The sequence below is a fragment of the Stenella coeruleoalba genome, assembly GCF_951394435.1.
Source record: "Stenella coeruleoalba genome assembly, chromosome: 14".
Lineage (NCBI taxonomy): Eukaryota > Metazoa > Chordata > Mammalia > Artiodactyla > Delphinidae > Stenella > Stenella coeruleoalba.
Genome location: NC_137160.1, coordinates 5,848,926 through 5,873,395, shown reverse-complemented (window position 1 = coordinate 5,873,395; position 24,470 = coordinate 5,848,926). Strand labels below are relative to the sequence as shown.

The 24,470-nt window shown below is 36.4% G+C and overlaps 1 protein-coding gene across 3 annotated transcripts in view; it reads right to left on the bottom strand.

Moving 5' to 3' along the window:
- Positions 1 to 5,218: 5,218 nt before the first annotated feature.
- NETO1 (neuropilin and tolloid like 1) overlaps positions 5,219 to 24,470 on the bottom strand; it is an 89,968-nt gene continuing 70,716 nt past the window's right edge. For 2 of the 3 annotated variants that reach the window (XM_079943092.1, XM_079943093.1), the window contains 4 exons: positions 9,995 to 10,108; positions 7,377 to 7,935; positions 6,335 to 6,409; positions 5,219 to 5,463 (listed from right to left, as the gene is read on the bottom strand). In XM_079943092.1, coding sequence (XP_079799218.1) covers positions 6,349 to 6,409; positions 7,377 to 7,935; positions 9,995 to 10,108 — 734 coding nt within the window. In that variant the 3' untranslated portion in view covers positions 5,219 to 5,463; positions 6,335 to 6,348. Of the gene's footprint in view, positions 5,464 to 6,334; positions 6,410 to 7,376; positions 7,936 to 9,994; positions 10,109 to 24,470 lie in introns of those variants that run through there. The other variant, XM_079943094.1, reaches the window with a different exon arrangement.

Sequence of the window (24,470 nt, the reverse complement as noted above, 5' to 3'; positions counted from 1 at the left end):
TACAATTTAAACAAACTCATTAATAAAATTAATCAGGATAATTCTATATTAGCAAAGGGCTCTGATTTGTTGAACAAGATTGTTTATAAAAACACATCTCTGGCTATTTTAATAATATATTTTATTCTGCTACTTAATTCCACCTTTAAGAGAGAAACGGGAATTATTAATTAAATGGATAAGAAACTGATAATTAATTCAAGTCTGATTTTAAAAATTATTTTATCTATTTGACAATTTTTTGGATGGACCCTCTGGGCCATGAGTATGATCCCAAAAATGAGCCAAAGGAAGAAGAATGCACAGGTAGGCATGATACAGAAACTAACTCGCTTCAGCGAAGTTGGACAAAACTGAGACTCAAATCAGATGCATTTCGCATTCAGAATATTTTCATGATTTTATTTATCTAACCTCCCTCCAGAGTTGGAATCTGACAGGATTCATTTTCATCATTGAAATATACAAATTTCAAAAGAAGATAAAATGCTATTATTTATTTTACCACCAAAAGATAAATAATTTGTCATTACTTTAATTAAGGAATAGGAATCATCATATTTTGTTATTTATTAAGATATGCTTAGGTCGAGGAAAATCCGTTTGTGGAATTTTAAAAATGCTATCAAATTTGAGGAAAAGCCAAATTCCTAAATGAAAAATAGAGAAAAAGTTGATTCAATATTAAGTGAATATTTAAGAAATGTCAAAGACCTAACTTTATTAAATGCTAAGAATAATGGTTTATGGAGTCATTGAAATAATTTTGGTGAAAAAATAATGCAAAACAGAAAAGCCAGCACCTTCACAATGTGGACTGTTCTCCTTTAAAAGCCCAAAGACATTGATCTCCAATTAAGTTTACAGCCACATTTTAATTATCTAATCAAATGGAATTGAATTATGGTAAATCAAATATTACATATGTCTATCTTCCAATATGATGCATAAAAATGGCTTGTGTGTATAATCAGGTACACAAAAATCATAATTCCAAATCAACATGCCAACCTTGAATTAGGCAACTAAAATGCACTTGGACGGAAGTAAAAAGCTTAATTCAGGGTTTCATAGGTGTTGCACATAATCATGATATGCCTCCCAGATTTTGAAAGTGAATTCAAACATAGGGAAATGAAACAAAAAGAGCTATTTTCAAATTAACTAACATGGTGTGTAATTACGCTATCAGAAAGCATCTTATGAGATTAATAAAGCACTCGTGCGAGTAATATTTGAATTCACTTTATCAAAAAATATAACTATTTATTAAAATAACTTATTTGAAACATCTTGAAAGTCTTGAAATGTCTCATGCCATATCTACATGTGTCTCTCCACTTGACTATAAACCAAAGTTTGATATGCAGGTGACAGGGTCTGATGTAGCCAGTAAACAGGAATTTTTAATGTGTTGGTAGATTTCAATACTGGCTTTTAAAGACCTTCCTTCAGGAAACCCCCAGGCAACACGGAGCCCCTACACACTCAAGATCCAGCAGCTAGAGTTGAGGCAGGGGCAACAGGAGGCTTCCAGGCCTCAGAGCCATCACTATCTTGCTTTCTGATTAGGCAATGCCCAATTATACGTTGAGTTATACATTCTCAGTATTACCACTGAAGAGGCCTATTCTTCATTTCAATATTTTTGTTTTCCTATGGAGCTGCTGTGTATTAAATATGTGTAAGCAATCTGTCTTTATTATTACACTTAATGTAGTTGGATTTATGTTTTAAGTCCTTGATTTCTGGTGCAAATAGCCTTTCAGCAGTGAACCAGCAGGTCAGAAGCGTTCTGCTTCTTTAGGAAGAACTGGAAAGATGAAAGTCCTGTGGACAGCTGAAAGGACAGTGGATAGTAAGTGGTTCACATGTGTATCATCCTTTCTGAGATTATTCATTCAAAGTGTACAGGGTCTTATGAAGATTTCTAAATAGAGACAGTAATATAAAACATGGCTAATCACTTTAAAAAGTCTCTGGATGCATCAACTTTGAAGTAAAAGGAATGACAATAGGCATGATAATAAAAGAATTAGTCAAGTCAAACAAAAAAGGTTAAATTTCAACATAATGTATATAAAATATATAGCAAAACAACAGAAAATAATCTTTCTTTATAATGTTCGATATATTTTTTCTATTTACCAGTTTATCAAATTCTGTGGATTGACATTTTTTCAATACAGACGATTCAGAATTGCTATGATAATTAATTTTTCTATCAGAAAATTTTTTCTTTCCCATTTATTTGTTTCTGTAGCACATGTGAAGTTGGATTCCTAACAGGGATGTATGTGAATAGCTCATCTATTGGCTTTGTGGCGCTTGCTTGAGTTACCAGGTTGGCATCGTGATAGACCAGATGGCTTTGTGTTTGTAGGACAAAATTCTGTAGAATTCAGCCATTTGGGAAATGCTGGTAAGCAGATTTACAGTAATCTGAGTTTAGAAATTATTTTCTGAGAATACACATTCCGTATTTTAAAAGTACCCACTCACTAAATCAAACTTTATAGAGTATGTAATTCAACAGCAATTAATTATAATATTATTTTCCTTTATTCATATTAAACACACCATGATTAGTAAGCTTTCAGGAATCATATATGTGCCTGAGTATAAGGACAACTCAGAATTGTGTTATTTGGGTCATAAAAGGGCTTGTGATTTTAAAGCATTTAAAAGAGACTTTCTTATTCTAAAAGGAGAGTATATTCCATAAAGTTTTTTTTTCTGTTATACTCACAGTCATAGTTTATTACAGTCTGTACCACATTAACTGATTGCCTTTGGGGATGGAAGTAGGACAGAGAAGAGCTCCCCTGGCACGCTTAAAGGAATTTAGTTACTGGCTTCACAAGCCCACATTTTAAAGATGATCTTAGCTTTCTGGATCTGCTACTGTTTGCTTCCAATTGTGGATTTTTAGTTCTGAGGGGGAAAAAATAAGAACTCAATTTGTACGTGAGCTGGTTAATGGTCTCCTAAAGCATCCTTATAAAAAAAAATAGAACATTGATTGATGATAAAATCATCTTGATTCCCTGCCCCCATGCATCTGACATCTTGTGACTGTCTGTTTTACAGGAATGGCAGGTTTTGCAGCAATCGTTGCATATGGATTATATAAATTGAAGAGCAGGGGCAATACTAAAGTGTCTATTCACCCGATCCACATGCGCGTGGCAGCCCAAGGCTTTGTTGTGGGAGCAGTGACTCTGGGTATGTTCCTACAGGATATCTCAAATTTGTGGTTCCCCATTAATGGATTTCTTTGTAAATAAAACAAGATAGATACTTTTAGCTGACTTTGAAGCAGTTTGCAAATATCACTTATATTCATTTTCACATAAAAACTGAATTAATAAAAATAGTTCAAGCAGTGACATAGTTTTACTGTCTATGGTAAAATCTTACTAATGTTTTAAAGAAAGAAAGAAAAGAGAGTACTGCCTTTCACTGAGTTTATAATTTTGTTGAAGAGTCTAGATATGTAAATAGGATTGGTAATAAGATCCAACATCTGGGAGAGACATGATTCCTGTTTTATTGAGTTTTTGAAGGTGGAAAAGATATTACACGATTTTATAGGCTTTATAATTAATTGACTTTATCTGGTATTATACAGCAAGAGTAACTCCTTTTAAAGTTGCCAGATAAATATTGACATTTTAACAGTCTGAGCTAGTCATTCTGGCCTTGAGATACTTGGGAAAGTGTGTAAAAAGAATTTTAGAAATTTGAATTGTTTAAGAAAGCAAGAGTGAGGGCCTTGGTCCCCCTGTTAAGTATTGTACACCAGCAAGGGTGCTACTTTTAGCTACTTTATGAACTGTTTTTAATTTTCTAATACTGAAAAAAAAATTTAAATGCTTAACTAGCATTCTTTTTCTTTAGGTGTGGGCTATTCCATGTATCGAGAATTCTGGGCAAAACCTAAACCTTAGAAGAGGAGATGCTGTCTTGGTCTCGGTGGCGCTTGCTTTAGTTAGACATCTCATATTGAGGTTATATGTTTATGTTGAAAATACATTCTGTGGGTCAGACAATAACATGGTAATTTGAATACTGGCTCCCTTTCTTGCAGGCTGGATTTGCCTGGTGACCAAGCTACTGGTGACTAGTTCACCAGCTACGTCATTCAGATTAGCACAAAAACGTGGCACTTTTAAATGCGCTTGAGAGTGGTACAATGTCCACTTTCTTAAACTCTTCTGATAAAATTAGTTGTAAAGAGGACAGTATGCCAATCCTGAAAATGCTCCCAGTTGCTGCAGTATATCAGACACTTTTGATGTAATGTAGAAATCCTATTGACCCCAGGTAATTTAACTCTTTCTGACAGCCTTGTGGATGGAGTACTCCATAAAGTTTTAGAAATCAAATTTTGAAGAAGTATGTCTTAATACTAAAGGACATCCTGTAGCCTAAAGTGTGGAAAGAGTAGATATAAAGTGTGTACTTACGTAAGTCAGTTTTTATCACTCTAATGGACGAAAGCATTTCTCTTAACTCAAGTTAGGAAATTATTATACATTTTTATATATCTTTATATAAAAAGTTACAAGTAGCAAGCGTATGACACAAGGAAGTGGAAGAGTAACAGCAGTATTGGAGAATGCATGCTTTTTACAATGTGTCTAATAAAAATGACATTTTTCCAATTCAAATATCCAGTGCTGACATGCAGGGTATTTTCTCAAACTGTCAATCAATCATATTGCTAAGTGCTTAATCAAAAATCATTTCTACTGAAGGGTATGAACGGTAAAATACCTGATTTCAAAACTATCTCTGAAACTCGGTATCTTCCTTTGATTTTCTTTTAAAAAGAAAGGAAATGGGGGTATATAGGAAAGACGAAAAATGAGATTTTTCTTATTGCAATCCAGTAATTTTACTCGGTACTTTGGGCTGCATTTAATCTTAACACAACAACAGACGTTTATAGTCCATAAAACCTCTAGCTGGTGTTTCCATGGTCCACATTCTCACTTTTCACTGTAGCATGTTCAAAATCACTCAGGAACGCACTATTCTCAAGCAGTCTATATAATGAAAACAATGTACATGTAACACAAAGTTCATCCAAAATTGTGTTTTTTCACATATCACACAATGTACAATTATCTAACAAAGACATAAAACAACATAGAAACAAAGCGAAACTGACAGTAAAAATAAAGTTGGGATAGTCTTAAACAGGAACTAATTTCTTCAAGTTTCCAGTAAATCTCAAAATGTATTTAAAAACTAAGGAGCACTTGGTGGCCAGCAACCAAATTACGAAATGAACATATCATTGTGCAGCGGGTATGTCTTGCTGAAGGGATAACAAATGTCTGTAATTCTTAAGTTTGGATAAAGGCAGTGGAATGAATTTAGAAATATGTCCACTTTTCACAATTCACTATAGAATTTTCTTTTCACAGTCCCCATGTTTGTATAAATAGTTCTTGTCTGAAAATAAAACACAGTTAAAACATTTTCTCCCGATGAAATATGCACACAACTACACCAACTTATCAAAGTAGTATAGAGCATGGAAATGCATTCACCTAATTCAAGAATAATTGATAGGTTTGAAGAGTTTTGAAGAGATTAACCGTCAAGCAAATTTAATTGGAGACAAATTAGTCTAATAGAGATATAGACTCTAAGTGCTGAAAATAAAGGCATTATGGTACCCGATGACAAAATAGACGTACACATAGACAACTGCTATTTATGGAACATTTTACATTATCAAGCATTCAAATTTTATATTCTAAAATTTGACATAACATGCTGTATTTAATTTTGATGAAATAAGCTGCATGTTCATGCAAAAATAAGAGGGCACAAACTGTACAAGTACCACAGAATGCTTAGTGTGTGAGTTTTGAGTAGAATGTTGCCAAATTCAATCAATACCATTATTACCAGTTTTATATACTGACTTCAGTTATACTGAGACAGTATTCAATTTTTTTAACTTATGAAAACCTTGGGTTTCTTCTGGTATTTCTTTTAAGACTTCACCAGTTTTTGTATCTTTACCTTAAGATAGATAAAATTTAACTTATTAACTTAACATCCTTTTCAATAGCATTGTAGCACAATGCTTGATGGTAAGAATATTCACATTTATTTTAAAGATATGTATACTAAGAATATCCTTCCATCAGCATTGAATCCCGTATATTTCTAATTGTGAAATGCTACGAAACACATATCTCAAGAAAGAACGAATAAATAGCACATTCCCTAAAAAACTACAAGACAAGTTCAACAGAACAAAACAAAACAGAGTACGACAAAGTCGGAGAAGGAACCAAGGGCATTTGCTTACCTTGAATTTTCTTTTTAGACCCTAGTTGTGTTGTATTCAGATTCATGTTTGCTTAGAGACCCAATGAGGCAGAACCTGGAATGTTATGGCTATTTCATTCAACAAAGTAATATTTTCACAAAAAATAAATAAGCACACAAATATTTACTTAAAAGCATTCCTAAAAATTCATAAAACTGTGGAAGTAAAATTTTTTCCATCAGCATGCAAAAATATTAAATCAACTAAAAGTAGTTTAGGTTTTGAGACTATATATTGAATTGAGGAATAACGTACATTTACAAAATAAACTAAATGCTAGTAAGCATGCAAAACAAAACATAGGAAGATTGGATTTGGGAATTGGAAATAATATTTTTCTCAATTTAAATCTTCTTTCCTCAAGACTTTTACTAATTTTAGGCCTAATAATACAATATAGATAATATTGTCTCCATATTAAAAGAAAACTGTTTCTACTAATCCTCGCTACATTTAAATATCAATGTTTACTTGTTTTAGCATACCATGCTATCATATGCAATTTGTAATGTAAGTATTATGTGATACGTGGAAAAAAGTGTTTTAACTTTCATACCAAAAATATAATACATTATATTGCAAAATATGTTATTTTTACATTAAAATTATTCAACAAGATGGGTTAACCATCTTGGTAAGGCAATTATTTCCAAATATCATCTCGTATCTTAAAATCTATAAATATTGATTGGAGCGACATTTATGACCACATGGAAGCAAATTAGCCATAAAAATTAGAGCCATAATTTTTATAGAAATAAATATTATATCTGTATAGAAATAAATGAAATCTCTTTGGTCTGTGTGTGCTCACACACATACACGTATGTACACAGACGGGATTTAGGAAAAGTACGCAGAGCACGGAAAAAGGAAAAGAAGAGGCAAAAGTTGAAATCCTATGCTTTAAGTCATTAATAAAAAGAGAAACTGAAAAATGAAGACAAAATAGAACACAACATTCTGGAAGCATTTCAGTCTTCAGGGTATAGTTTTCATCAAAAAATCTAGAGATACTGACCGCTGGACGGCTTTATCGTGTCGGGACAGCCTGTGACTCGTGGTCGGCACCTCGTCAATCTCGTCGATGTCACAGGCATCTGCAGCATCTTGGGAGTAGTTGTGTTTCATGACGAGGATACTTCTTCTGTTCACAGGGGGGATGAGGGGTTTGACGGGCTGTGGGGACATCTCTGTCAAGACAGAAGCATCTCTTGTGCTGAGGTTGCTGCGGCTGCCTTTCGTACTGGACAGTTGTGATCCACAGTGATGGTCATGAATGCATTTGGAAGAGGACCTCCTCAGTTTATGGTAGTTTTCAAAGTCATCGGCCACATCGGCAAAGTCAGCTGTAGCTCCTGTCCCTCTGAGGGTGCATACCTCGTAATGAGGAGGTTCCAACACCTCCTGGAAAACTGTCTGGTCAAAGTCCGATTTCCTTTGGACATATTTTTTACGAGGCTGTTTGATCTGCACAATGACAGAAATGATAATAAGGATGATCACAATGCAGGAAGTCACGCCAATGACAGTCCCACTGGTGTTGGTCAGCTGGTCCAGCAGACTGGCTTTCCTCTTTTCTACACGTTGAGGAGAGTGAAAACAACAAACAAAACAAGAAACAACCCACCACGCGTTAATATGGTAGTCAGACGTACGTGGAGAACTTTACATGAAACAGGCTGAGCATAAAACTTTCACTGTCTTAAACATAAACAAGTCTTTAAAAAGAAACAAAATGTTTCACTTTTCACAAGAACCCTATCTTCCAGCCTTAGAAACGCTCTCCCGTTGCACAGCATCCCTACTTTAAATGTAAATATGTTTTGAAGAAGGTCTTATAAAACCTTTAGGATGTCATTTGCGAATCAATTGGTAATGGTAAAAACATTTCTCTTGGTATAAGAAACCCCACAAACTCTGCTAATGGGAACATGAATATACCTAAATTGTTTTGAACTTATTCCTGATGTGGATAACTGAAGTCTAAGTAACAGTATTCTGATACCAGAAGGTGATTACACTTTAAGACAGACACTTCCGGGATGTTGGCATGAGGGCTTCTGTGGGTCTTTCCCCATCATCGTAAAAGTTAAAAAAATAACATTTAAGGTTTCTGGAAATTGTCTTAAGGGAGGTACATTTATTCAAGAACCTCTACTGAATTTCTTTATGAACAGGGATGGTCTGTGGCCTTTGAGCTCCTCCACCCAATAGAAGCTATCCCAATAGAAGCTTCTATCCCAGTAGAAGGTCTACTCAGGGTGGTTTCAGGCAACACAAGCCTCCTCTCCCTACAGGCCCCCAGTCTGGAGCTACAGTACCTCCCCAGGAAGGGCGAGCCACCTGCATTTCTCAATGCCCTTTCCACCCCCAGATCCATACTGCAGATGCTCGATTCCAGGCAGGAGTGGCTGGAATGTGGGGTCTCCCCTCCTCCTCCCAGGCCCCACTGGTAGGAAAGAAGGTCTACACCAGGCACAGCAGGTTGAGAACACAGGGCCCCGGTCACACTGACTGCAGCTCACTCACAGCGTCGAGCTCCCTGAAGAGACAAGCAGAAGACCAGATGGCCCCTTTCTCCATCCTCACCGAGTGCCTTCTTCATAAAGCTGGGGTGTTCCTCTCAGAGAAGTGAGCCACTGTCCCTGCCCCACCCTACCATCCAGAGCAGTGGCGCAGAGGTTTTGTCCATGGAGAAAGGTGGGCCACCAAGAACCATGGGAACAGACCCACTTTAGGCAAGTAAAACGAATCCCTAACAGTGCTGTATAAGGTTCTTCACAAAATGCTTAAATTTCCCATCCATTCCAAAGTGGTCCCTTGGACACAACATGGATCATTGCCCATCTCCTCAAAATAGTTGATACTGGATCGGCTTCTCTTATTGACTCTGCGAACCCTGGGTACTGTGGCAACGTCTCTCTGCTTCTATCCACAGAGGGCATTTTAATAGAAGATATTGGACATCAAGCATGGAGCATTATTTGCCCGTTTCTTTTCCTTTGCAAACTGGTTAATATTGGCTCTGAACAAAAGAGGATATGTGGCACTTTGAACTTAACCAAAACTCGCAACATTCATAACCAAGCCGAGGGATGCTCTCTATGTAAACAAACCTTTGCGTACAGGCTAAGAAGGAAGCCGGAAGCGATTCTCATTGGAAAGGAAGAAGAGCGTTTTGGTAGGAAAACTGAAGTCGAGGTAAGTGGCTTTAGGTACCTGAAAGCCCTAATGTTCCTTCGATACACTTTTATCTCTAGGGTATGTGCACTATGTCTGGTAAAGACGGACGGGATAAGTGAGAGGTGCAGCCACAGATGAAGGAGCTTCTGATAGGAAACGCTGCTTTGCATGGAAAGCTCCAATGCCCTGCTGCAGGCTCCAAAAAGGAGATTTGCCAATGAACATCAAGTGCTAAGGACAGTCCACTGTGCATTAGGGAATGTGAAAACTTCTGGTTACAGCACTAGTAAAAGCAAAGGAAAAGGCTAACAAATCAATTATAAAACCTACAGGAGTTCACAAAGCCAATGTACAATATATTTTTAAGGCTGTCTGATACATATAAACATTGGATCAACTTCTTCCCACGCTACAGGTAGAGGGATTTTGCAGATTCCAGGGACGAATGATTACCTTTACAATGATTTTCGTCCCAAGGGTACACACAGTTCTGGAGTCCATTGCAAACCAACGTATTGTTAATACACATGTTACTGTGGCAGAAGAATGTATTGCCTTCGCAGGGAGCTAAAAAGGGGAAGAAAAAGGCAAGAAAAAGGTTTTAACTGATGCTCAGTTGTAAATCACTCACGTTGCAAATCTAAAAACGAAAAGATTCGTGTGATAATATGCCGTCAAATTGAGAAAAATGGTAGAACTGACATTCCATTCTCAGAAGAGTTGCCATAGCGGCAATTATTCCTTGTGTTACTAACAGAGCTAGAGTTCTTCTAGAAGTGCTCAGCTTATAAAACTGGCACGGGAAGTTTTCCATCATAAAAATGAAGTACATTATCCATATGGGTTCTTCTTCTTTTTATTTAACTTGGTGCATTCCTTTAGCAAAACTTAAGTGCCGACCACATGCATAACATTATGCTTTACACTGAAATTCTGTATGTATAAATTTGGTTGTCCTGTGCAAAAAAGATTTAGTTTAATGGAAATATTGAAATGTTTTGGAAAGTATAGGCTTACCAAATACTAATTAAGAAAGTATAATATTATTTAAGCATATGAAAGAAGCAAAGAATATCATGGAGATTCAGAACAAGGGAAAATTTATTCTGAACAACATAAGAAAAATGTACATTATTCTCATCAACATTTAAAATATATACGGTGATGAAATTAGCCTACTTTGCATATATATCACACGTTCTACTGACTTTAGGTACAATGGTCCATGCTCTCCAGATTACAATGCACATTGAGGGCATTGGGAGGTCAAATAAGAATTCCAAGAAGTATACAATTTGGCTACAGAAATAAGAGAATTAGTGACAAGTCTAATATAGCAAAGTCTAATGTTAGCTATGACTTCAATATTACAAAAAAATACACTTCTTTCATTGTCAGAGTAATTGGTCATTTATAGGAATGCATCTCTAGAGTAATGCTACACTATGAATTATAACTTAGATGCCATTATAGCTTGATGTAGACAGTCCTTTAAAGTAGTTTTTGTTTTTATCTTTGTAATCATCCCACATATCTCATAAAATGTAATTTTAGCACTGATTTTTTTCAGTTATAGTTTTGTGGCCCTTTTAAGGATAGGTATTCTAGAAAAATATATTAGACACAAAACACATAATTTTCAGAGGTTCATCAGTCAGTAAAGTTTTATCAATGATCAATATTATCTAAACAGTGCAGCCATGTTATAATTAATTTTCACCTTCAAAACCGCTTATTGCAGGGTTGTTTTTTTTTAAGTAAGTTGTCTCCCTTAAATGTATCTTCCATATTAATGAAAATTGTTAAGAAAATGCTTTGCGTAAGGTAATTTAATATATTTTAACATTCCTAGAGGAATCATTAAAAAAGAAATGATCAAGGGCTTCCCTGGTGGCGCAGTGGTTAAGAATCTGCCTGCCAATGCAGGGGACACGGGTTCGAGCCCTGGTCTGGGAAGATCCCACATGCCGCGGAGCAACTAAGCCCGTGAGCCACAACTACTGAGCCTGCGCGTCTAGAGCCTGGTGCTCCGCAACAAGAGAAGCCACAACGATAAGCCCGAGCACCGCGATGAAGAGTAGCCCACACTCGCCGCAACTAGAGAAAACCTGCGCACAGAAACGAAGACCCAACACAGCCAAAAATAAATACATTTATTAAAATAAAAAAATGATCAAGTCTTGAAAATCAAAAGTGTGGCAAAGACAAAGGTAACTTGAGCCAAGCATTCCCCCGACTCTCCAAGCCCTTACCCCTACCCGCCCCGCCCCCCCCCCCCCCCCCCCCCCCCCCCCCCCCCCCGCCAGTTCCAATTCCCAGGAGAGCTTCTTCTTCCTTCTGCCTTGTTTGCCTTCAAGTCCCTGGTTAAAAAATAAAAAAGATGTAATAGTCGTTTTGAAAAACAAAGTATTAAAGAGTAGAAAAGATGCAGATGCAGTAGTGATTTTGAAAAGTATCATGCTGAACGTTTTACTGCGCTCCTGCTTTCAACACGGTATAAAGCTTTTATAGTGTGAAATGTAATGATCCAATCTATTACTGCAAAAATCCGATTTTCAGTCAGGAACTAAATTTGAATTTCTGTAGTCAACCATTTTGCAGAACTGATATGGTCTGTTTAGCAGGTAATGAATGTTGTCAAAACGTGTACACAGAACAAAAAAGTAGTTTTCCGCAAATAGATTAGAGCAGCTGCAAATTGCTTTAGTAGAAAATGTAAAAAAATCCACTTACTACCTGATAAATTGCAGTGGTTTTGAAAGTACAGTTAATCCATCAAGTAAAGAATACCTCGAAAAGAGCATAAATATTTATTGACCTTCCAGAATGAGCTGGAAAATTTATTACAATTACTATTAAATAGGATGGGTTTGTTTTTATTTTTTTGTGTGTATGTGTGGTACCCGGGCCTCTCACTGTTGTGGCCTCTCCCGTTGTGGAGCACAGGCTCCGGACGCGCAGGCTCAGCGGCCACGGCTCACGGGCCCAGCCGCTCTGCAGCATGTGGGATCTTCCCGGACCGGGGCACGAACCCGCGTCCCCTGCATCGGCAGGCGGACTCTCAACCACTGCGCCACCAGGGAAGCCCTAAATTTTTAAATATATAGATAAAAATGGCATTGCATTCTGCAACAGTGAAGTATGTTAGTACTAACAGTATGTTAGTAAATACACTAGAGATTTGGCTTCCAAATTCTCCAAATGTAATTTTGTTTCTGTTTCTGCTGCTGTTGCAAAAGTCTTACAAAACACCAATCAATGTGCCAGTATCAGTTATCATTAAATATTGGTGGTTTGACTGGGAGTGGAACAGATCATCCAGTACTGTCAATGAATCCCATTCCTGACACACTACTTTACATCAAATAATTATACAAATGTGCCAGTTAACTGAAATCATCCTCCCTTAAAAAAATCACTATTATTCCAAGTACTACTCCATCTTTTCTTCCTTACTTTTGCTACATTTATAGAACTGCTGTGCAAACAATAAACAAACAAAAACAAACAAGGAAATCTTAGCAGTGGCTAAGAAACCAATGTATCACAACACACCCCTTGAACAAAAATTAATTTTGTCTCATAGACACCAAAAATAAAATCGATTGGATTCTGAATTTTCTTTATATTGCATATCTGAATATCTCTCTCATATAAAGGCAGACACACAATAGTTCAATAAAGATTCTGAGCTCTACCTCCTGCTGAAAGCATAAAATGGCAGCTTCCTGCCTCCCAAATCAAGCCATGTCCTCACTGCTCCTTCAAGGGTGTCTGAGTACATACACTCTGCACATAAGCATTTCTCACTGCTCCCCACACGTTCCTGAGATCTTTGGTTCATTGGCCCTATAGTTCCCTCCCTCTCTCTGTCCTGGAATACCTATTCTCCACTCTACTATGCAAATCATATCAGAACTGTATGATCTTTACAGTTTGAAAATATCATTCCAATCTATCAGAAAATTATCTTTTCCTTAAATCCTATTCTACTTACAATTTTTAAAAAGAGTTTAGCACTTAGTATATGCTTATCGTCCTTCCCCATGAGTTCTTTGAGGCTAGGGACATGCTTTAAAAAAAATTACTTGTAATCTCTTATGTGGCTTAATATCTCTAGGCTTAGAGTAAATAGTCAACAGATATTTTTAATTGATTAATATCACTGAGCAAAAGTTTAGCTCTGGCCAGGCTGCGGACCTGAGTATCCCAGAGAACAGAAGATTCTCACAGGTGTGTTTACTGTGGAGAATTAGCCCTCAAATACAATACAAATTGTGATATTCTCAGAAACTAAATCCCATTCATTTATTTGGCTCTCTTACTATTGCTGGAAAAGCACAGATTCTACCAATCTTTAGAGAACTTAGTCTACTTAGAAATTCAATATAATTGTCAAAAGCTATTGGCTCTTAAAAACCAGCCCCCTTATTCCCTAAAATTATCTGGAAGAAACTCAAAATTAAGGTTTACCAATAATAAAGGGCAGCCAATAACGTAATCCTCAAAATTCAGAGTAACTCACACAGGCAGTTTCCATGATCAGATGAATCTACTTATTTCTGGGACTAGGTCTTCTGTTGCTTTCAGAATAGCAAACACAGCCTCATATTGATGTTAAAAACTAAGTACACAGAAGAAAGTACTCGCATTGCTTTTTGACTCTGAATTATTTAAAAGCACATTTAGACATAATGACTGCAGCTACTGCAAACTCACTTCTCTGGAAGGGCTTATTGAACATCACCATTTTATCATCCGCATCTAATGCTAAGTGTTTCTTTTTGAGAAAAGCCAGAAATGGAATGTAGTGAAATAACGATAGTCAGCCAAAAGAATGTCATATGCGTAAGCACAGCATTGTTATTGATTTAACTCATTCGGGTAACATAGAAAATGGATATTTTAACACTGCAAAGGAGTCTTTCCCAACTTTCCCCTCTTCTCTCATACACCAGGACTTTCCTAAAACTATGACTTCCTGACTGAGATATTTTAACATCTTGGGGGTATATTTCTTTGCTCATACACTCATACCCAGTGTAAAATATCATTAAAGTTCAATTCTAAAGAAGAATTCCCCTCTCCTCTCATACACTCATACACTTTGCACAATACGCAATTGTGCAAAGCGTCCCTGTTGGACCAGGTTAACTGTCCATGAACTTGAAGCTTAGAGCATGCTTCTCCAGGCACTTCATCCTGGGGTAGAGTCCTGACAACACTACAGAGGGTAGGGCTGCGTCTCAGGCTGTAGGGAGTGATAATTCCTAAGGAGAGATCTCGTCTTCCATGAGCACTTACTCAGTTACCACATCTATAAGATAGGGAGACAGATAATGCTTCCCTAAGTGATTTAACTATGCAAAGAATGTAGGACAGTGCCGGCCATATGGACGCAAGCACTGTAGTTGTCAGAGTAAGCTGTTCTAAAAGGCAAGTATTGTACAGAGGCTGTGAATTCAAAATGTCTGAGATTGAATCCTGGGTTCACCACTTCTAAGTTGTGTGATCTTGAGCAAATATTCCTTAAATTTTTCCACTTTTCAGTTTACATCTATATAATGGGATAAGTTTAAGGAGATACAGGATATAAAAGTTAAGTCATTTATATTCAATTTCCTAATTTGTAAAGTGACGATAGTTGTTCACAGACCTCTTGTTAAGACTAAATGAGAATATGCAAATTTGAAAGAACAGAGCACAGCCCTTTATGCAGAAGAGCACGCAATAAACGCTGTTTAAAAAGATGAGTTATACATAGAACTGTTGGTTTTCTCATGTGACAAAACAGCAGATAGTTATTCTTTAGATAGTAAAATATTGTAATAAAATTAACATAATTAAATGGATTACGCTAGATCAATAAGATGTTATATTGGGAGTAATATTTACAATATTTAACAATCATTACTTCATGGGAACTGACCAATCAGAGTTAAAGGGATGCTGCCGGACATACCACACCAGTGCCTTCCACCCTACCTGCGTGTACCAGTTCTACAACACCCCAGTTTACAGTCACTTGTAAGAAACTGAAAAATACATTAATGCATAATGAAGCATCTTTTTCTCAAAAACGACAGGGGAATGCTTATTTTAATAAGTTTCCTACTATATCTACTTCCAAGTCCTTATTCTAGCATACTATGTATTTCACAAAAATTCAATCCCAAGGACTAAGTGGACAACTCCCTTCTATGATTCAAAAAGTGGTTTTAAATTAATTCTGATAGTACATGAAGGAGCACAATGACAGGTAATACAAACAATTAACTTTACAATTTGCAGAAGGTTCTTACCCTCTGGCTCTCCTAAAAGTCATTATATGAGCTTAGTAATATACTTGAATGTGAAAACAAAGTGAACAATACACCAGAGCCCTTCAGCTTCAAGGTCTTTGATTCTGTGTTACTGTACTATTTACATGTAAAAAGAAAAAAATAGTCTATAACCAGTCTCCATTTTTTATATCCAAGTACACAATAAACACACCTTTCTAAGACATGCCCAGGACTTTCCTAAAACTATGACTTCCTGACTGAGATATTTTAACATCTTGGGGGTATATTTCTTTGCTACACTCATACCCAGTGTAAAATATCATTAAAGTTCAATTCTGAAAAAGAAGCAAAACAGAATCTGCGCATGTGAAATATCGATACAATAGCAAATGGAGATTTTAAATGTTTCTACTACTTTATAGGAGGAAGGTTTCGCTACATAAGGTATTTGTGATATTCCATCATTCCCAGAATAACAAGACCATCAAGATAACATGCATTTTCTAACACCAAATTGTAAAGAGAGATATTCAGGTCCCATCCTGGGAAACCAAGGCAAGCAGTGTGTAAAAGAGACTAGATCTTGGTCTTTTGGTTCCAATATAAATCCAGGAGTGTTCTGAAGTTTTCAGTGATCCTATGAAACTGAGGCTTGGATGAAAGTGACATTTGTCCTACAACTGTATTAACAGAATCTTCAGTACAGAGAAACACAATACACAGATGCAGATTTTGAAATTATCTAAAGGTCCTTTAAGCCCAATTTTAAAATTCCAATTTAAAATACCTTAAGTGAACAGTTATGTAAATATTTCAAAACAAATTCTTTGGAAACATGAAATGTAACTCAACAGTTTGCTCTGGCAAGGAAGATGTGTACTGCAGAGTAGGAAGACTGAGAAATCCAGTGTGTTCCTGTGTGTCAGCCTTCTGGTAATTCTCAGCACCTTGTTTAGAGAAGTCATACGCCCAAAAGCATATGTTTAATCTTGTTTAATCCAAATATCTCTATTTTATGTGTATACCACTTAACAGACAACACAAAAACAAAATCAAAAACAAAAGCTTGGCAAGTGTTGCCCCAGTGTTCAAAAATCATTATAGTGGTAGGATTCTTAATTCTTAAGGGGTCATAGAATAGTATGGAAATTACTGAGGTATAAAGTTGGGTGAAAAATAAGGATACAAATTGTTTCAAATTATAAAGCCTCACATGCAAACAAACATACGAAAAATTTTACTGGAAATACTAAGCTGAAATGTTAGCAATGACTATTTCTAGGATATTTACAAGTTATATTTAATTTTCGTTGGGAAATTTTTTCATATATGCATATACATATGTGTGTATATACACAAACATATACACATATAGTTACTTCTTATGATTGGGAAAAATCTGATAACTTTTCATGAAAAAAAAAGCCAAATATTAATCCAAACAAGTCTATTTTATCTTTCAAATTTTAACCAGTAAAAGAGTAGATTTCAAATAATAGTTATACTTTATTATTTTTAAAGATACTTAATGAACTCAATATTTCACTGAATTCATTGTTTTCTTTTGGACGTTTTGTCTAGTTTTAAATCCTCATATGTTCCCATTCGTCCCACTAGGTGGGGAGCATTTACCATTCTTCAGTGAAATAGCATTTCAGTCCTTCAAGATGCTTAAATCATGACGGCATCTGAGACAAACAACCTTTATACCTACATATTGCTGATTCTTAAGGAGTAAAAACGTTATCAGGAGACAAACGAATTTTGGGCATATTTTAATTAGGTTAAGGAGGACAAGAGGAAGAAGGGCAGCCACACACTCAAAATAAAGGAAATTTTATTTTAAAATATAATAAAGAATCACCAAACATATATTTTATAATGTTAACGGTCTAATCATGGATATATCATCATTTTCCAGGATCATGTCACATGCTTATAAATACTGTTCCAATTCTGTAATTAAAAGCCACGTAATTCATAATTGCTATTTAATGCTACCAGCACTAATGCTCATTCTATTAGAGTCATTTCTTTCCTCACCCACTACCTTGCTTTTCAAGTCCAGAAATGCCACTCAGGGAAAATTAAAACAAAATGAAAATAAAAACTGTCAGATTTCTCTCTGAAACCTTGATATTTCAAATACCTCTGCTTTCTTGTTAATGAAACTATCATTTGGTAGATCTGTTCAAAGTCAAGTTACATCATATTTCATCAAGAAAATTTGGAAATAGAAGAGATGCTCGATCCTATTTTTCTTTAAAAATCATTATATCATTTAAAAATTGCTTGGGGCTTCAGATCAGACGCTCCTTCCGCCCCCCACCCCCACCCCGTCTCCCAGCCCCCAACCCATATCTTGTTTCATTCCACAGGTATTCTCCTTGCTTCTTGCTTCTCTCAAATTCTTATCTTTTAACCGCTTTAATTTGAGGTTTGTCAAAAGCTCACGCCTCTATGTGCTGGCCTGTGTGAGAATAGACCACACACACACACACACACACACACACACACACACACACACCCATGTCTTTGAGCTTTCTACTTCTGCTCTTTGTTATTCTTATTTTCCCAATCGTAACTTGGAGTGGAAATGGTCACAAAAATGCATGGAGAAGCATCAGAACGAGGAAAGAGCTGGGAGTATGTTTACATGTCCTTGCTTCATTTCCTGAATTCAGCTTGTAACACCCTTGAAGATATTGATTTATTAAAATTTTCTGACAGTCTAGAGGCTCTACAGTCTATCACTTTCTTTGCCTGAGAGATGGGAACAAAGCTTAAAATTATTATAATTATGTAAATGTGATAGGTACCTGCATTATATATTCAGGTAATTAATTTGTACTAAATAGCAAAATCTGGCACACTGAAAAACTCAGTTACTTTTATTCAATAATCATTTTGATCTTTCAGGTGCAAAGGTGATTTTCCCTGCCCTCTGAGGCCTTTCGGCTGACCCCTGCAGTCAGGCTCCTGGTGATACCGAGCAGGACCCTCTGGGGCTCCTGGGCACAAAAGCCTTTCTGTGTCCCCCACTTCTGGATTACAGGAAATAGGCTTCATTCAGCCTCCATGACCTTCCCTGAGTTCCAAGGAGCAGGTTTAAATAGATGTTAATTAGGGAAGCGAGGACCAGTCAAAAGAAACAATAGAGCAGCCTAGAGGCAGGGTCTGGGTCCCCCCTCAAGGGATATACTTAATACTTCTGAGCTGTTTTACATATACTGAAACCGCCAGCAGGTGGGAGAAATTAAAGGTATGCTGCCCACGAGCATGTGGCCCCCCGACTGGATGGAATCAGAAGGTTGATGATGCTGACTCCCCATTACCTCACCACCAACCAATCGGAAGAAAGTCCACGAGCCGATCACGCCCTCTTTGAACCATGACTATGAAACTTCTCACTACCCCCTCCAGGTCCACACACATTCTGAGGGCATTAGCCCACTGTGGTCCTCTTTGCCTGGCAAAGCAATAAAGTGATTCTTTTCTACTTCACCCAAGACTCTGTCTCTGAGATTTAATTTGGTGTCAGAGTACAGAGGCTGCATTTGGCTTCATTCTCATGGGCTCACACTTCCAGCTGACTCCTATCTGAGACCCAGATTTGTTCGGTGCATCCGAATCCCTAAGTAACATCCCCACTTGGCATTCTAATTACCATCTCAAATGGAATATGGCTGGATGGGTTTAGATAGCGGTGATCATCCTATAGTCCTCTTCCCTGCCTCAATTCCCCCCTCACCCACCCTCCCAACATTATTAAGGGGCATCGCCTCGCTCCAGGCTAAAGGCTCAGGGTCATGATTGAGTCCTCTCTGCCCTGGCGCCCACATCAAACTGTCCTGTAGGTCTGTCAGCTCTCTCTCAACTCCAGGCTCTTGGTAACGTCTCCACTGGTACTTCTGAGTGGTCTTTCACCAAATCGTCTCTTACACGGATCCACAGACACAGTGGCCAGAGAAGCCTTGGATATTTAAGTGTAAATCCGATGGAGTTTCATCCCCTTTTAAAACACTCCAAAAGCTTCCCAATAAAGTGAAATCAAAGCTCAAACTCCTTGGTACCCCTTTGCTTATCCCAAATCTTTGCCCAACTTACTTCTGAGCACAAGGATCGCCCAACACAACCCAGGGCACTCATGCCCACGTCCTTCTCCAGCACATTACCCCGTGTTTTGTTTTTCCACAACACTTATTAGGATTTGAGTTCATCTTTTTAAAGTTACTCTCTTGTACATCATTAGCTTCCTTTAATAAGAATGAGAGGCAAAGGCATTGTTCTGTTCACTAATTTATCACTGCGCTCAGAACATCAGGTGCCGTATCGTAGGTCCTTAATAAATACTTGTCCACGAGACACTGGAACAAAACTTCTTTAAGCAGTAAAATGGATATGCCATATTCTCATTAAATTCTAACAATGCTTCTAATGTCTAAGGAATAGCTAAACTTTTCTTCATGAACTTGATGGAAGAAAATATCTAAAACATCAGAGATCCCAATTATGAGTGAGCCCCTGCGTCAGCTTTCAAAGACGTCAAAAACTGGATTAAAACAATGTACAGCTTGCTGCTAAATACCATTTTTAACGGTGAGATTCTAATCACAGAAAAAGAAAATGTAAAAAAAAATTTAAATATATTTGGCCATTAGAATTGCCTCCCAAAACAATTGTTTTGTTTTGTTTTTCCCAAAATGAATGGAATAATTTCCCTGCCACCATACTTTAAACATGCAATGGCCCTTGGGCTATGCAATTAGAGGAAATGTCATTTTACTTGAAAAATGCTGACCAGATTTGAGGCCAGAAATAGGTCTGTGCATCTTCTCGTCACCTCTTTCATCAGCTTCATATTTTTTTTTTGAAAAATCAATATCTGCTTCCAAAACTCTATGTTCCAATGTGACTTAGTTATCAGTCAAGATAGCCAGTGTTATTGTTAAGCTATAGCTTAATCTTTTTTCTAATACAAGAAATTCTATTCACAATCTAATCCCACTCACATTTATTAGATCCCCCCAATCTCTGCTAAAATTGCATATTCCTACTGTCCCAAAAGACACGCTATTATGAAAAGAGAAGCACCTTCAGGAGAAAATTGTATTCCATAGATAGAGGCCATTTCATTCCTCACAGAGGGCAAGGACCACGTCACGATCTATCCATTCCATTTGATGCCAAGAAATTATTATACATTTTTATACTATGATTATGTCTGCATTGGGTCAGCGACCCCATGATTTATTCATCGTGTGCCATTAGATGTGACTCTAGTTACAGTAACTAGGATATTATATTTCTTTGGGGTCTGCACCCTATTATTAGGACTTGGACATGGGGTCCAGGGTTTGTTTCCATAGCTGATGCACACATATATGCAACAGTTGTTAGGGTAGACTCATCGTTTTGTTAAAGGTATTCATGTATATTTGGTCTCATTATGGAACATGCCAACTCCCCAAAGGACGACTTGCAGTAAATAAGGATCAAAGCCAAGCATCGACAAAGTACCGTAGCCTCAGGCTTGTGATTCTGTTAGTTCAAAGACTAACGATTTGGAGTAATAATTTCCTTTCTCCGTAGCAAACATACATTGTTTATTGTCATTGACAGACGTAAACTATGTAGCTGTGAAGCCAGAATCAAAGAGATCAATAGATATTATCCCCAAGGATCCTACCAAAAATTACAAGGAATTTGCTGCCTGTATTCTTGTCCCAGGATCCCTGGCAGACACTTAACTAAAGACAATGTTGATCTAAAAAGTTCAATGAAAATTCTACAAAATTTTCTAAGTAATTCAACATATAAATATGGTAGCCAAAATTATTTAATATTTTTAGTCTAAAAATTAGTTGAGGAAATTGATTTTAAATTTTAATTATATCACTAAACTATGTATCTATATGTATAACTTTTCTTCAGTGATTTGAGTTAAATGACCAAATAATTTAATATCCAGTAATAAACGTCCATCAAGAATTAACTTCAAATAATAAGATATGCCTGACAGTTGTTGTTGTTGTTGTTTTTTAATGGTACAATAGGACTCAACTAAACACTTAAAAAGAAAGAGAGAAGGGTGAGTCTCTGGCAGATTATACAATTTTATATCATTTTCCTTTGCTCAAAAGTCTCATTATATTTGAAAGTAAGAAACTACTGACCCTAAAAAGTTTCAGTATACTGTTATCCCATTAACAGACAGAATAGGAGAACCATCTATTGACTCTTTGCTCCGTTCCAGACACATATATTTAAAACTGACAGCTGTCCTGTAATGATTCCTCATTTTCTGGAGCATTCACATTTAATGTCAAGGTGTTACAGGTGGGAAAATGGAAAAATTAGTTGACCAGCACCAAATTCATCCTTTTACACATTTTCTCATCCTATTTCATATTTTTTAAACAACAAAAATTATTTTTTCAAATGACAGATTTGTGATTTTCTTTCTAAAATGTTAACATTAATCTTAAAATCTCCAAACACATGTATACTTGCCAAAAAGTACATATTGATATCTTCATGATACATTCCTTTTTTGTATTTTTCTGTAGTGAAAAGATATTTAGTTTTTAAATAATTTCTTTATATAGAAGAATATTTATTCAGTGGTTGGGAATGAAGGGAACATGTGTTTAGATATACGATTACCATTTGGCATTATGAACCGTTGGTCTTCAAGTCAACTAAGTTATGTTTTCATAATCTCAGACTAAAGTTTGTCAGTTTAATAATAATAAAAAAAATCTAACCTATTGTGTTTAGTTGAATAATGGCTCCCAAGTTTGTCCACACCCTAATTCCTACAACTTGTGAATGTCACTTTTTATGGCAAAGGGATTTTGCAGATGTGATAAAGTTAAGGATTTCAAAATGGGGAGATTAGCCTGGATTATCCAGGAGGGACCTGTGCAACCAAAGGCGTCCTCACGAGAGGAATTTAGAAGCTCCAAAGGACAGAACATGATTTCACAACGTAGCAAAAAGAGATAAGATGATACCTTGCTGGCTTTGAAGAAGGAATAGAAGGAATCCACAGACTGGGACAGGTGAGGGAACGTATTCTTCCCTAGAGCTCCCCTAGAAGGTGGCCTTGTTGACACCATGGTTTCAGCCCAGGGAAACCTATTTCAAATAATACGTTTGTGTGGTTTTAGGCACTAAGTTAGTGGTAATCTGTTACAGCAGCAATAGGAAAACTCGTAGCTGATTTCTCAGGGTAATCAGAGACCTGCCCCACTAGGTTCCACAGATGTAGCACAATATCAAAATGGGGAAGGAAAGGTCAGAAGTGGGAAAAGGGAGGAAAGAGATCTCTGAGGTGGAAGAGCAACAGTTTGGAACCAGGACACCCTGACAATTTGTGAGTCACAATTAGCTGGGAACTGTGTTAAGAGCAACATTTTCTAATTCTTTACATAGTTTAAAATATCAGAGCAAACATTTATTCATATCACCTGCGAGAGAAAGGGCTGATGCTACTCTACCTCTACTGTTCTAAGGACGCTGCAGAAATGTGGGCTTGGCCACCAGTATTTGCCATGCAGTAAATCAGCCCTCAGTTAAGTGTGTCTTTAAGGTAAATGGTGGAGAAATTCTACCGTAGGCTGTAGTGACTCTTAAGTCTAAAAGAGTATGTTATGAGACAGAAATGTGGTATCCTCAGCTGTTGCATAATTATCACCCCTCCAACAAAACCTCCAATGATCAATTATTATTTTCTGAAATCATAAATGAATCTTAATTTTCCCAATAAAGAAAATAATGTATAACTTGATATCTTGTAATAACCTACAGTGGAAAATAATCTGATAAAAAAATGTATATATATAACTGAATCACTTTGCTGTACACCTGAAACTAACACAATATTATAAATCAAATATATTTAAATTTAAAAAAAGAAAAAATTATATATCTTGTTTTCCTAGATTTAATAAATCCCTTCAGAAAGTCGTATCAAATTATATTTATTGCTTTTAAAATGTTTACTCAAACAACAACTTTTTGTTGGAGAAAAATCATAAAATACTGATAGTAAGCCTCATCCTAAAAATAATGTTAATTGCACTGCCTTCTACACATATGGATTACATATATAATAGATACTGTATATTAAGTATTTATCACACATGTTTACAAGAATATATTTGTAACGTACATGTGTTTTGCTTGCCACTTGTTTTTAGAATTTTATTTTTTAATATAGTTTATTGGCAGTATCCATCCAACACATCATCGTAGCAGTTACAAGAACATAGGCATGTTTCAAGAACCATTTAACCAAGCCATTTAGGAAATTTTCATTTTTTAAATGATTCTAAACATTCTCATCCCTGGTATCTATTCTTAGATTCATTTTTTAGATCAACAGGTAAGACCCTATTTTTGGTTTATACCTGTTTTAGAATTTTGATATATAGTGCTAAATTAAGAAAACTTTTATTTTCCTGCCAGCATACATACATTTTCATTTCACCACACCATCTCCAAAACTGGGTATTTCATCAATGCTAATTTTTTAAAACAATTTGATACCTGAAAATGATGTCTCATCCTTATTGAAATTTATGTCTTTTTGTTTACTGATATGAATAGGTGTTTGTTTCCTATACCAGGAGGCCATTTAC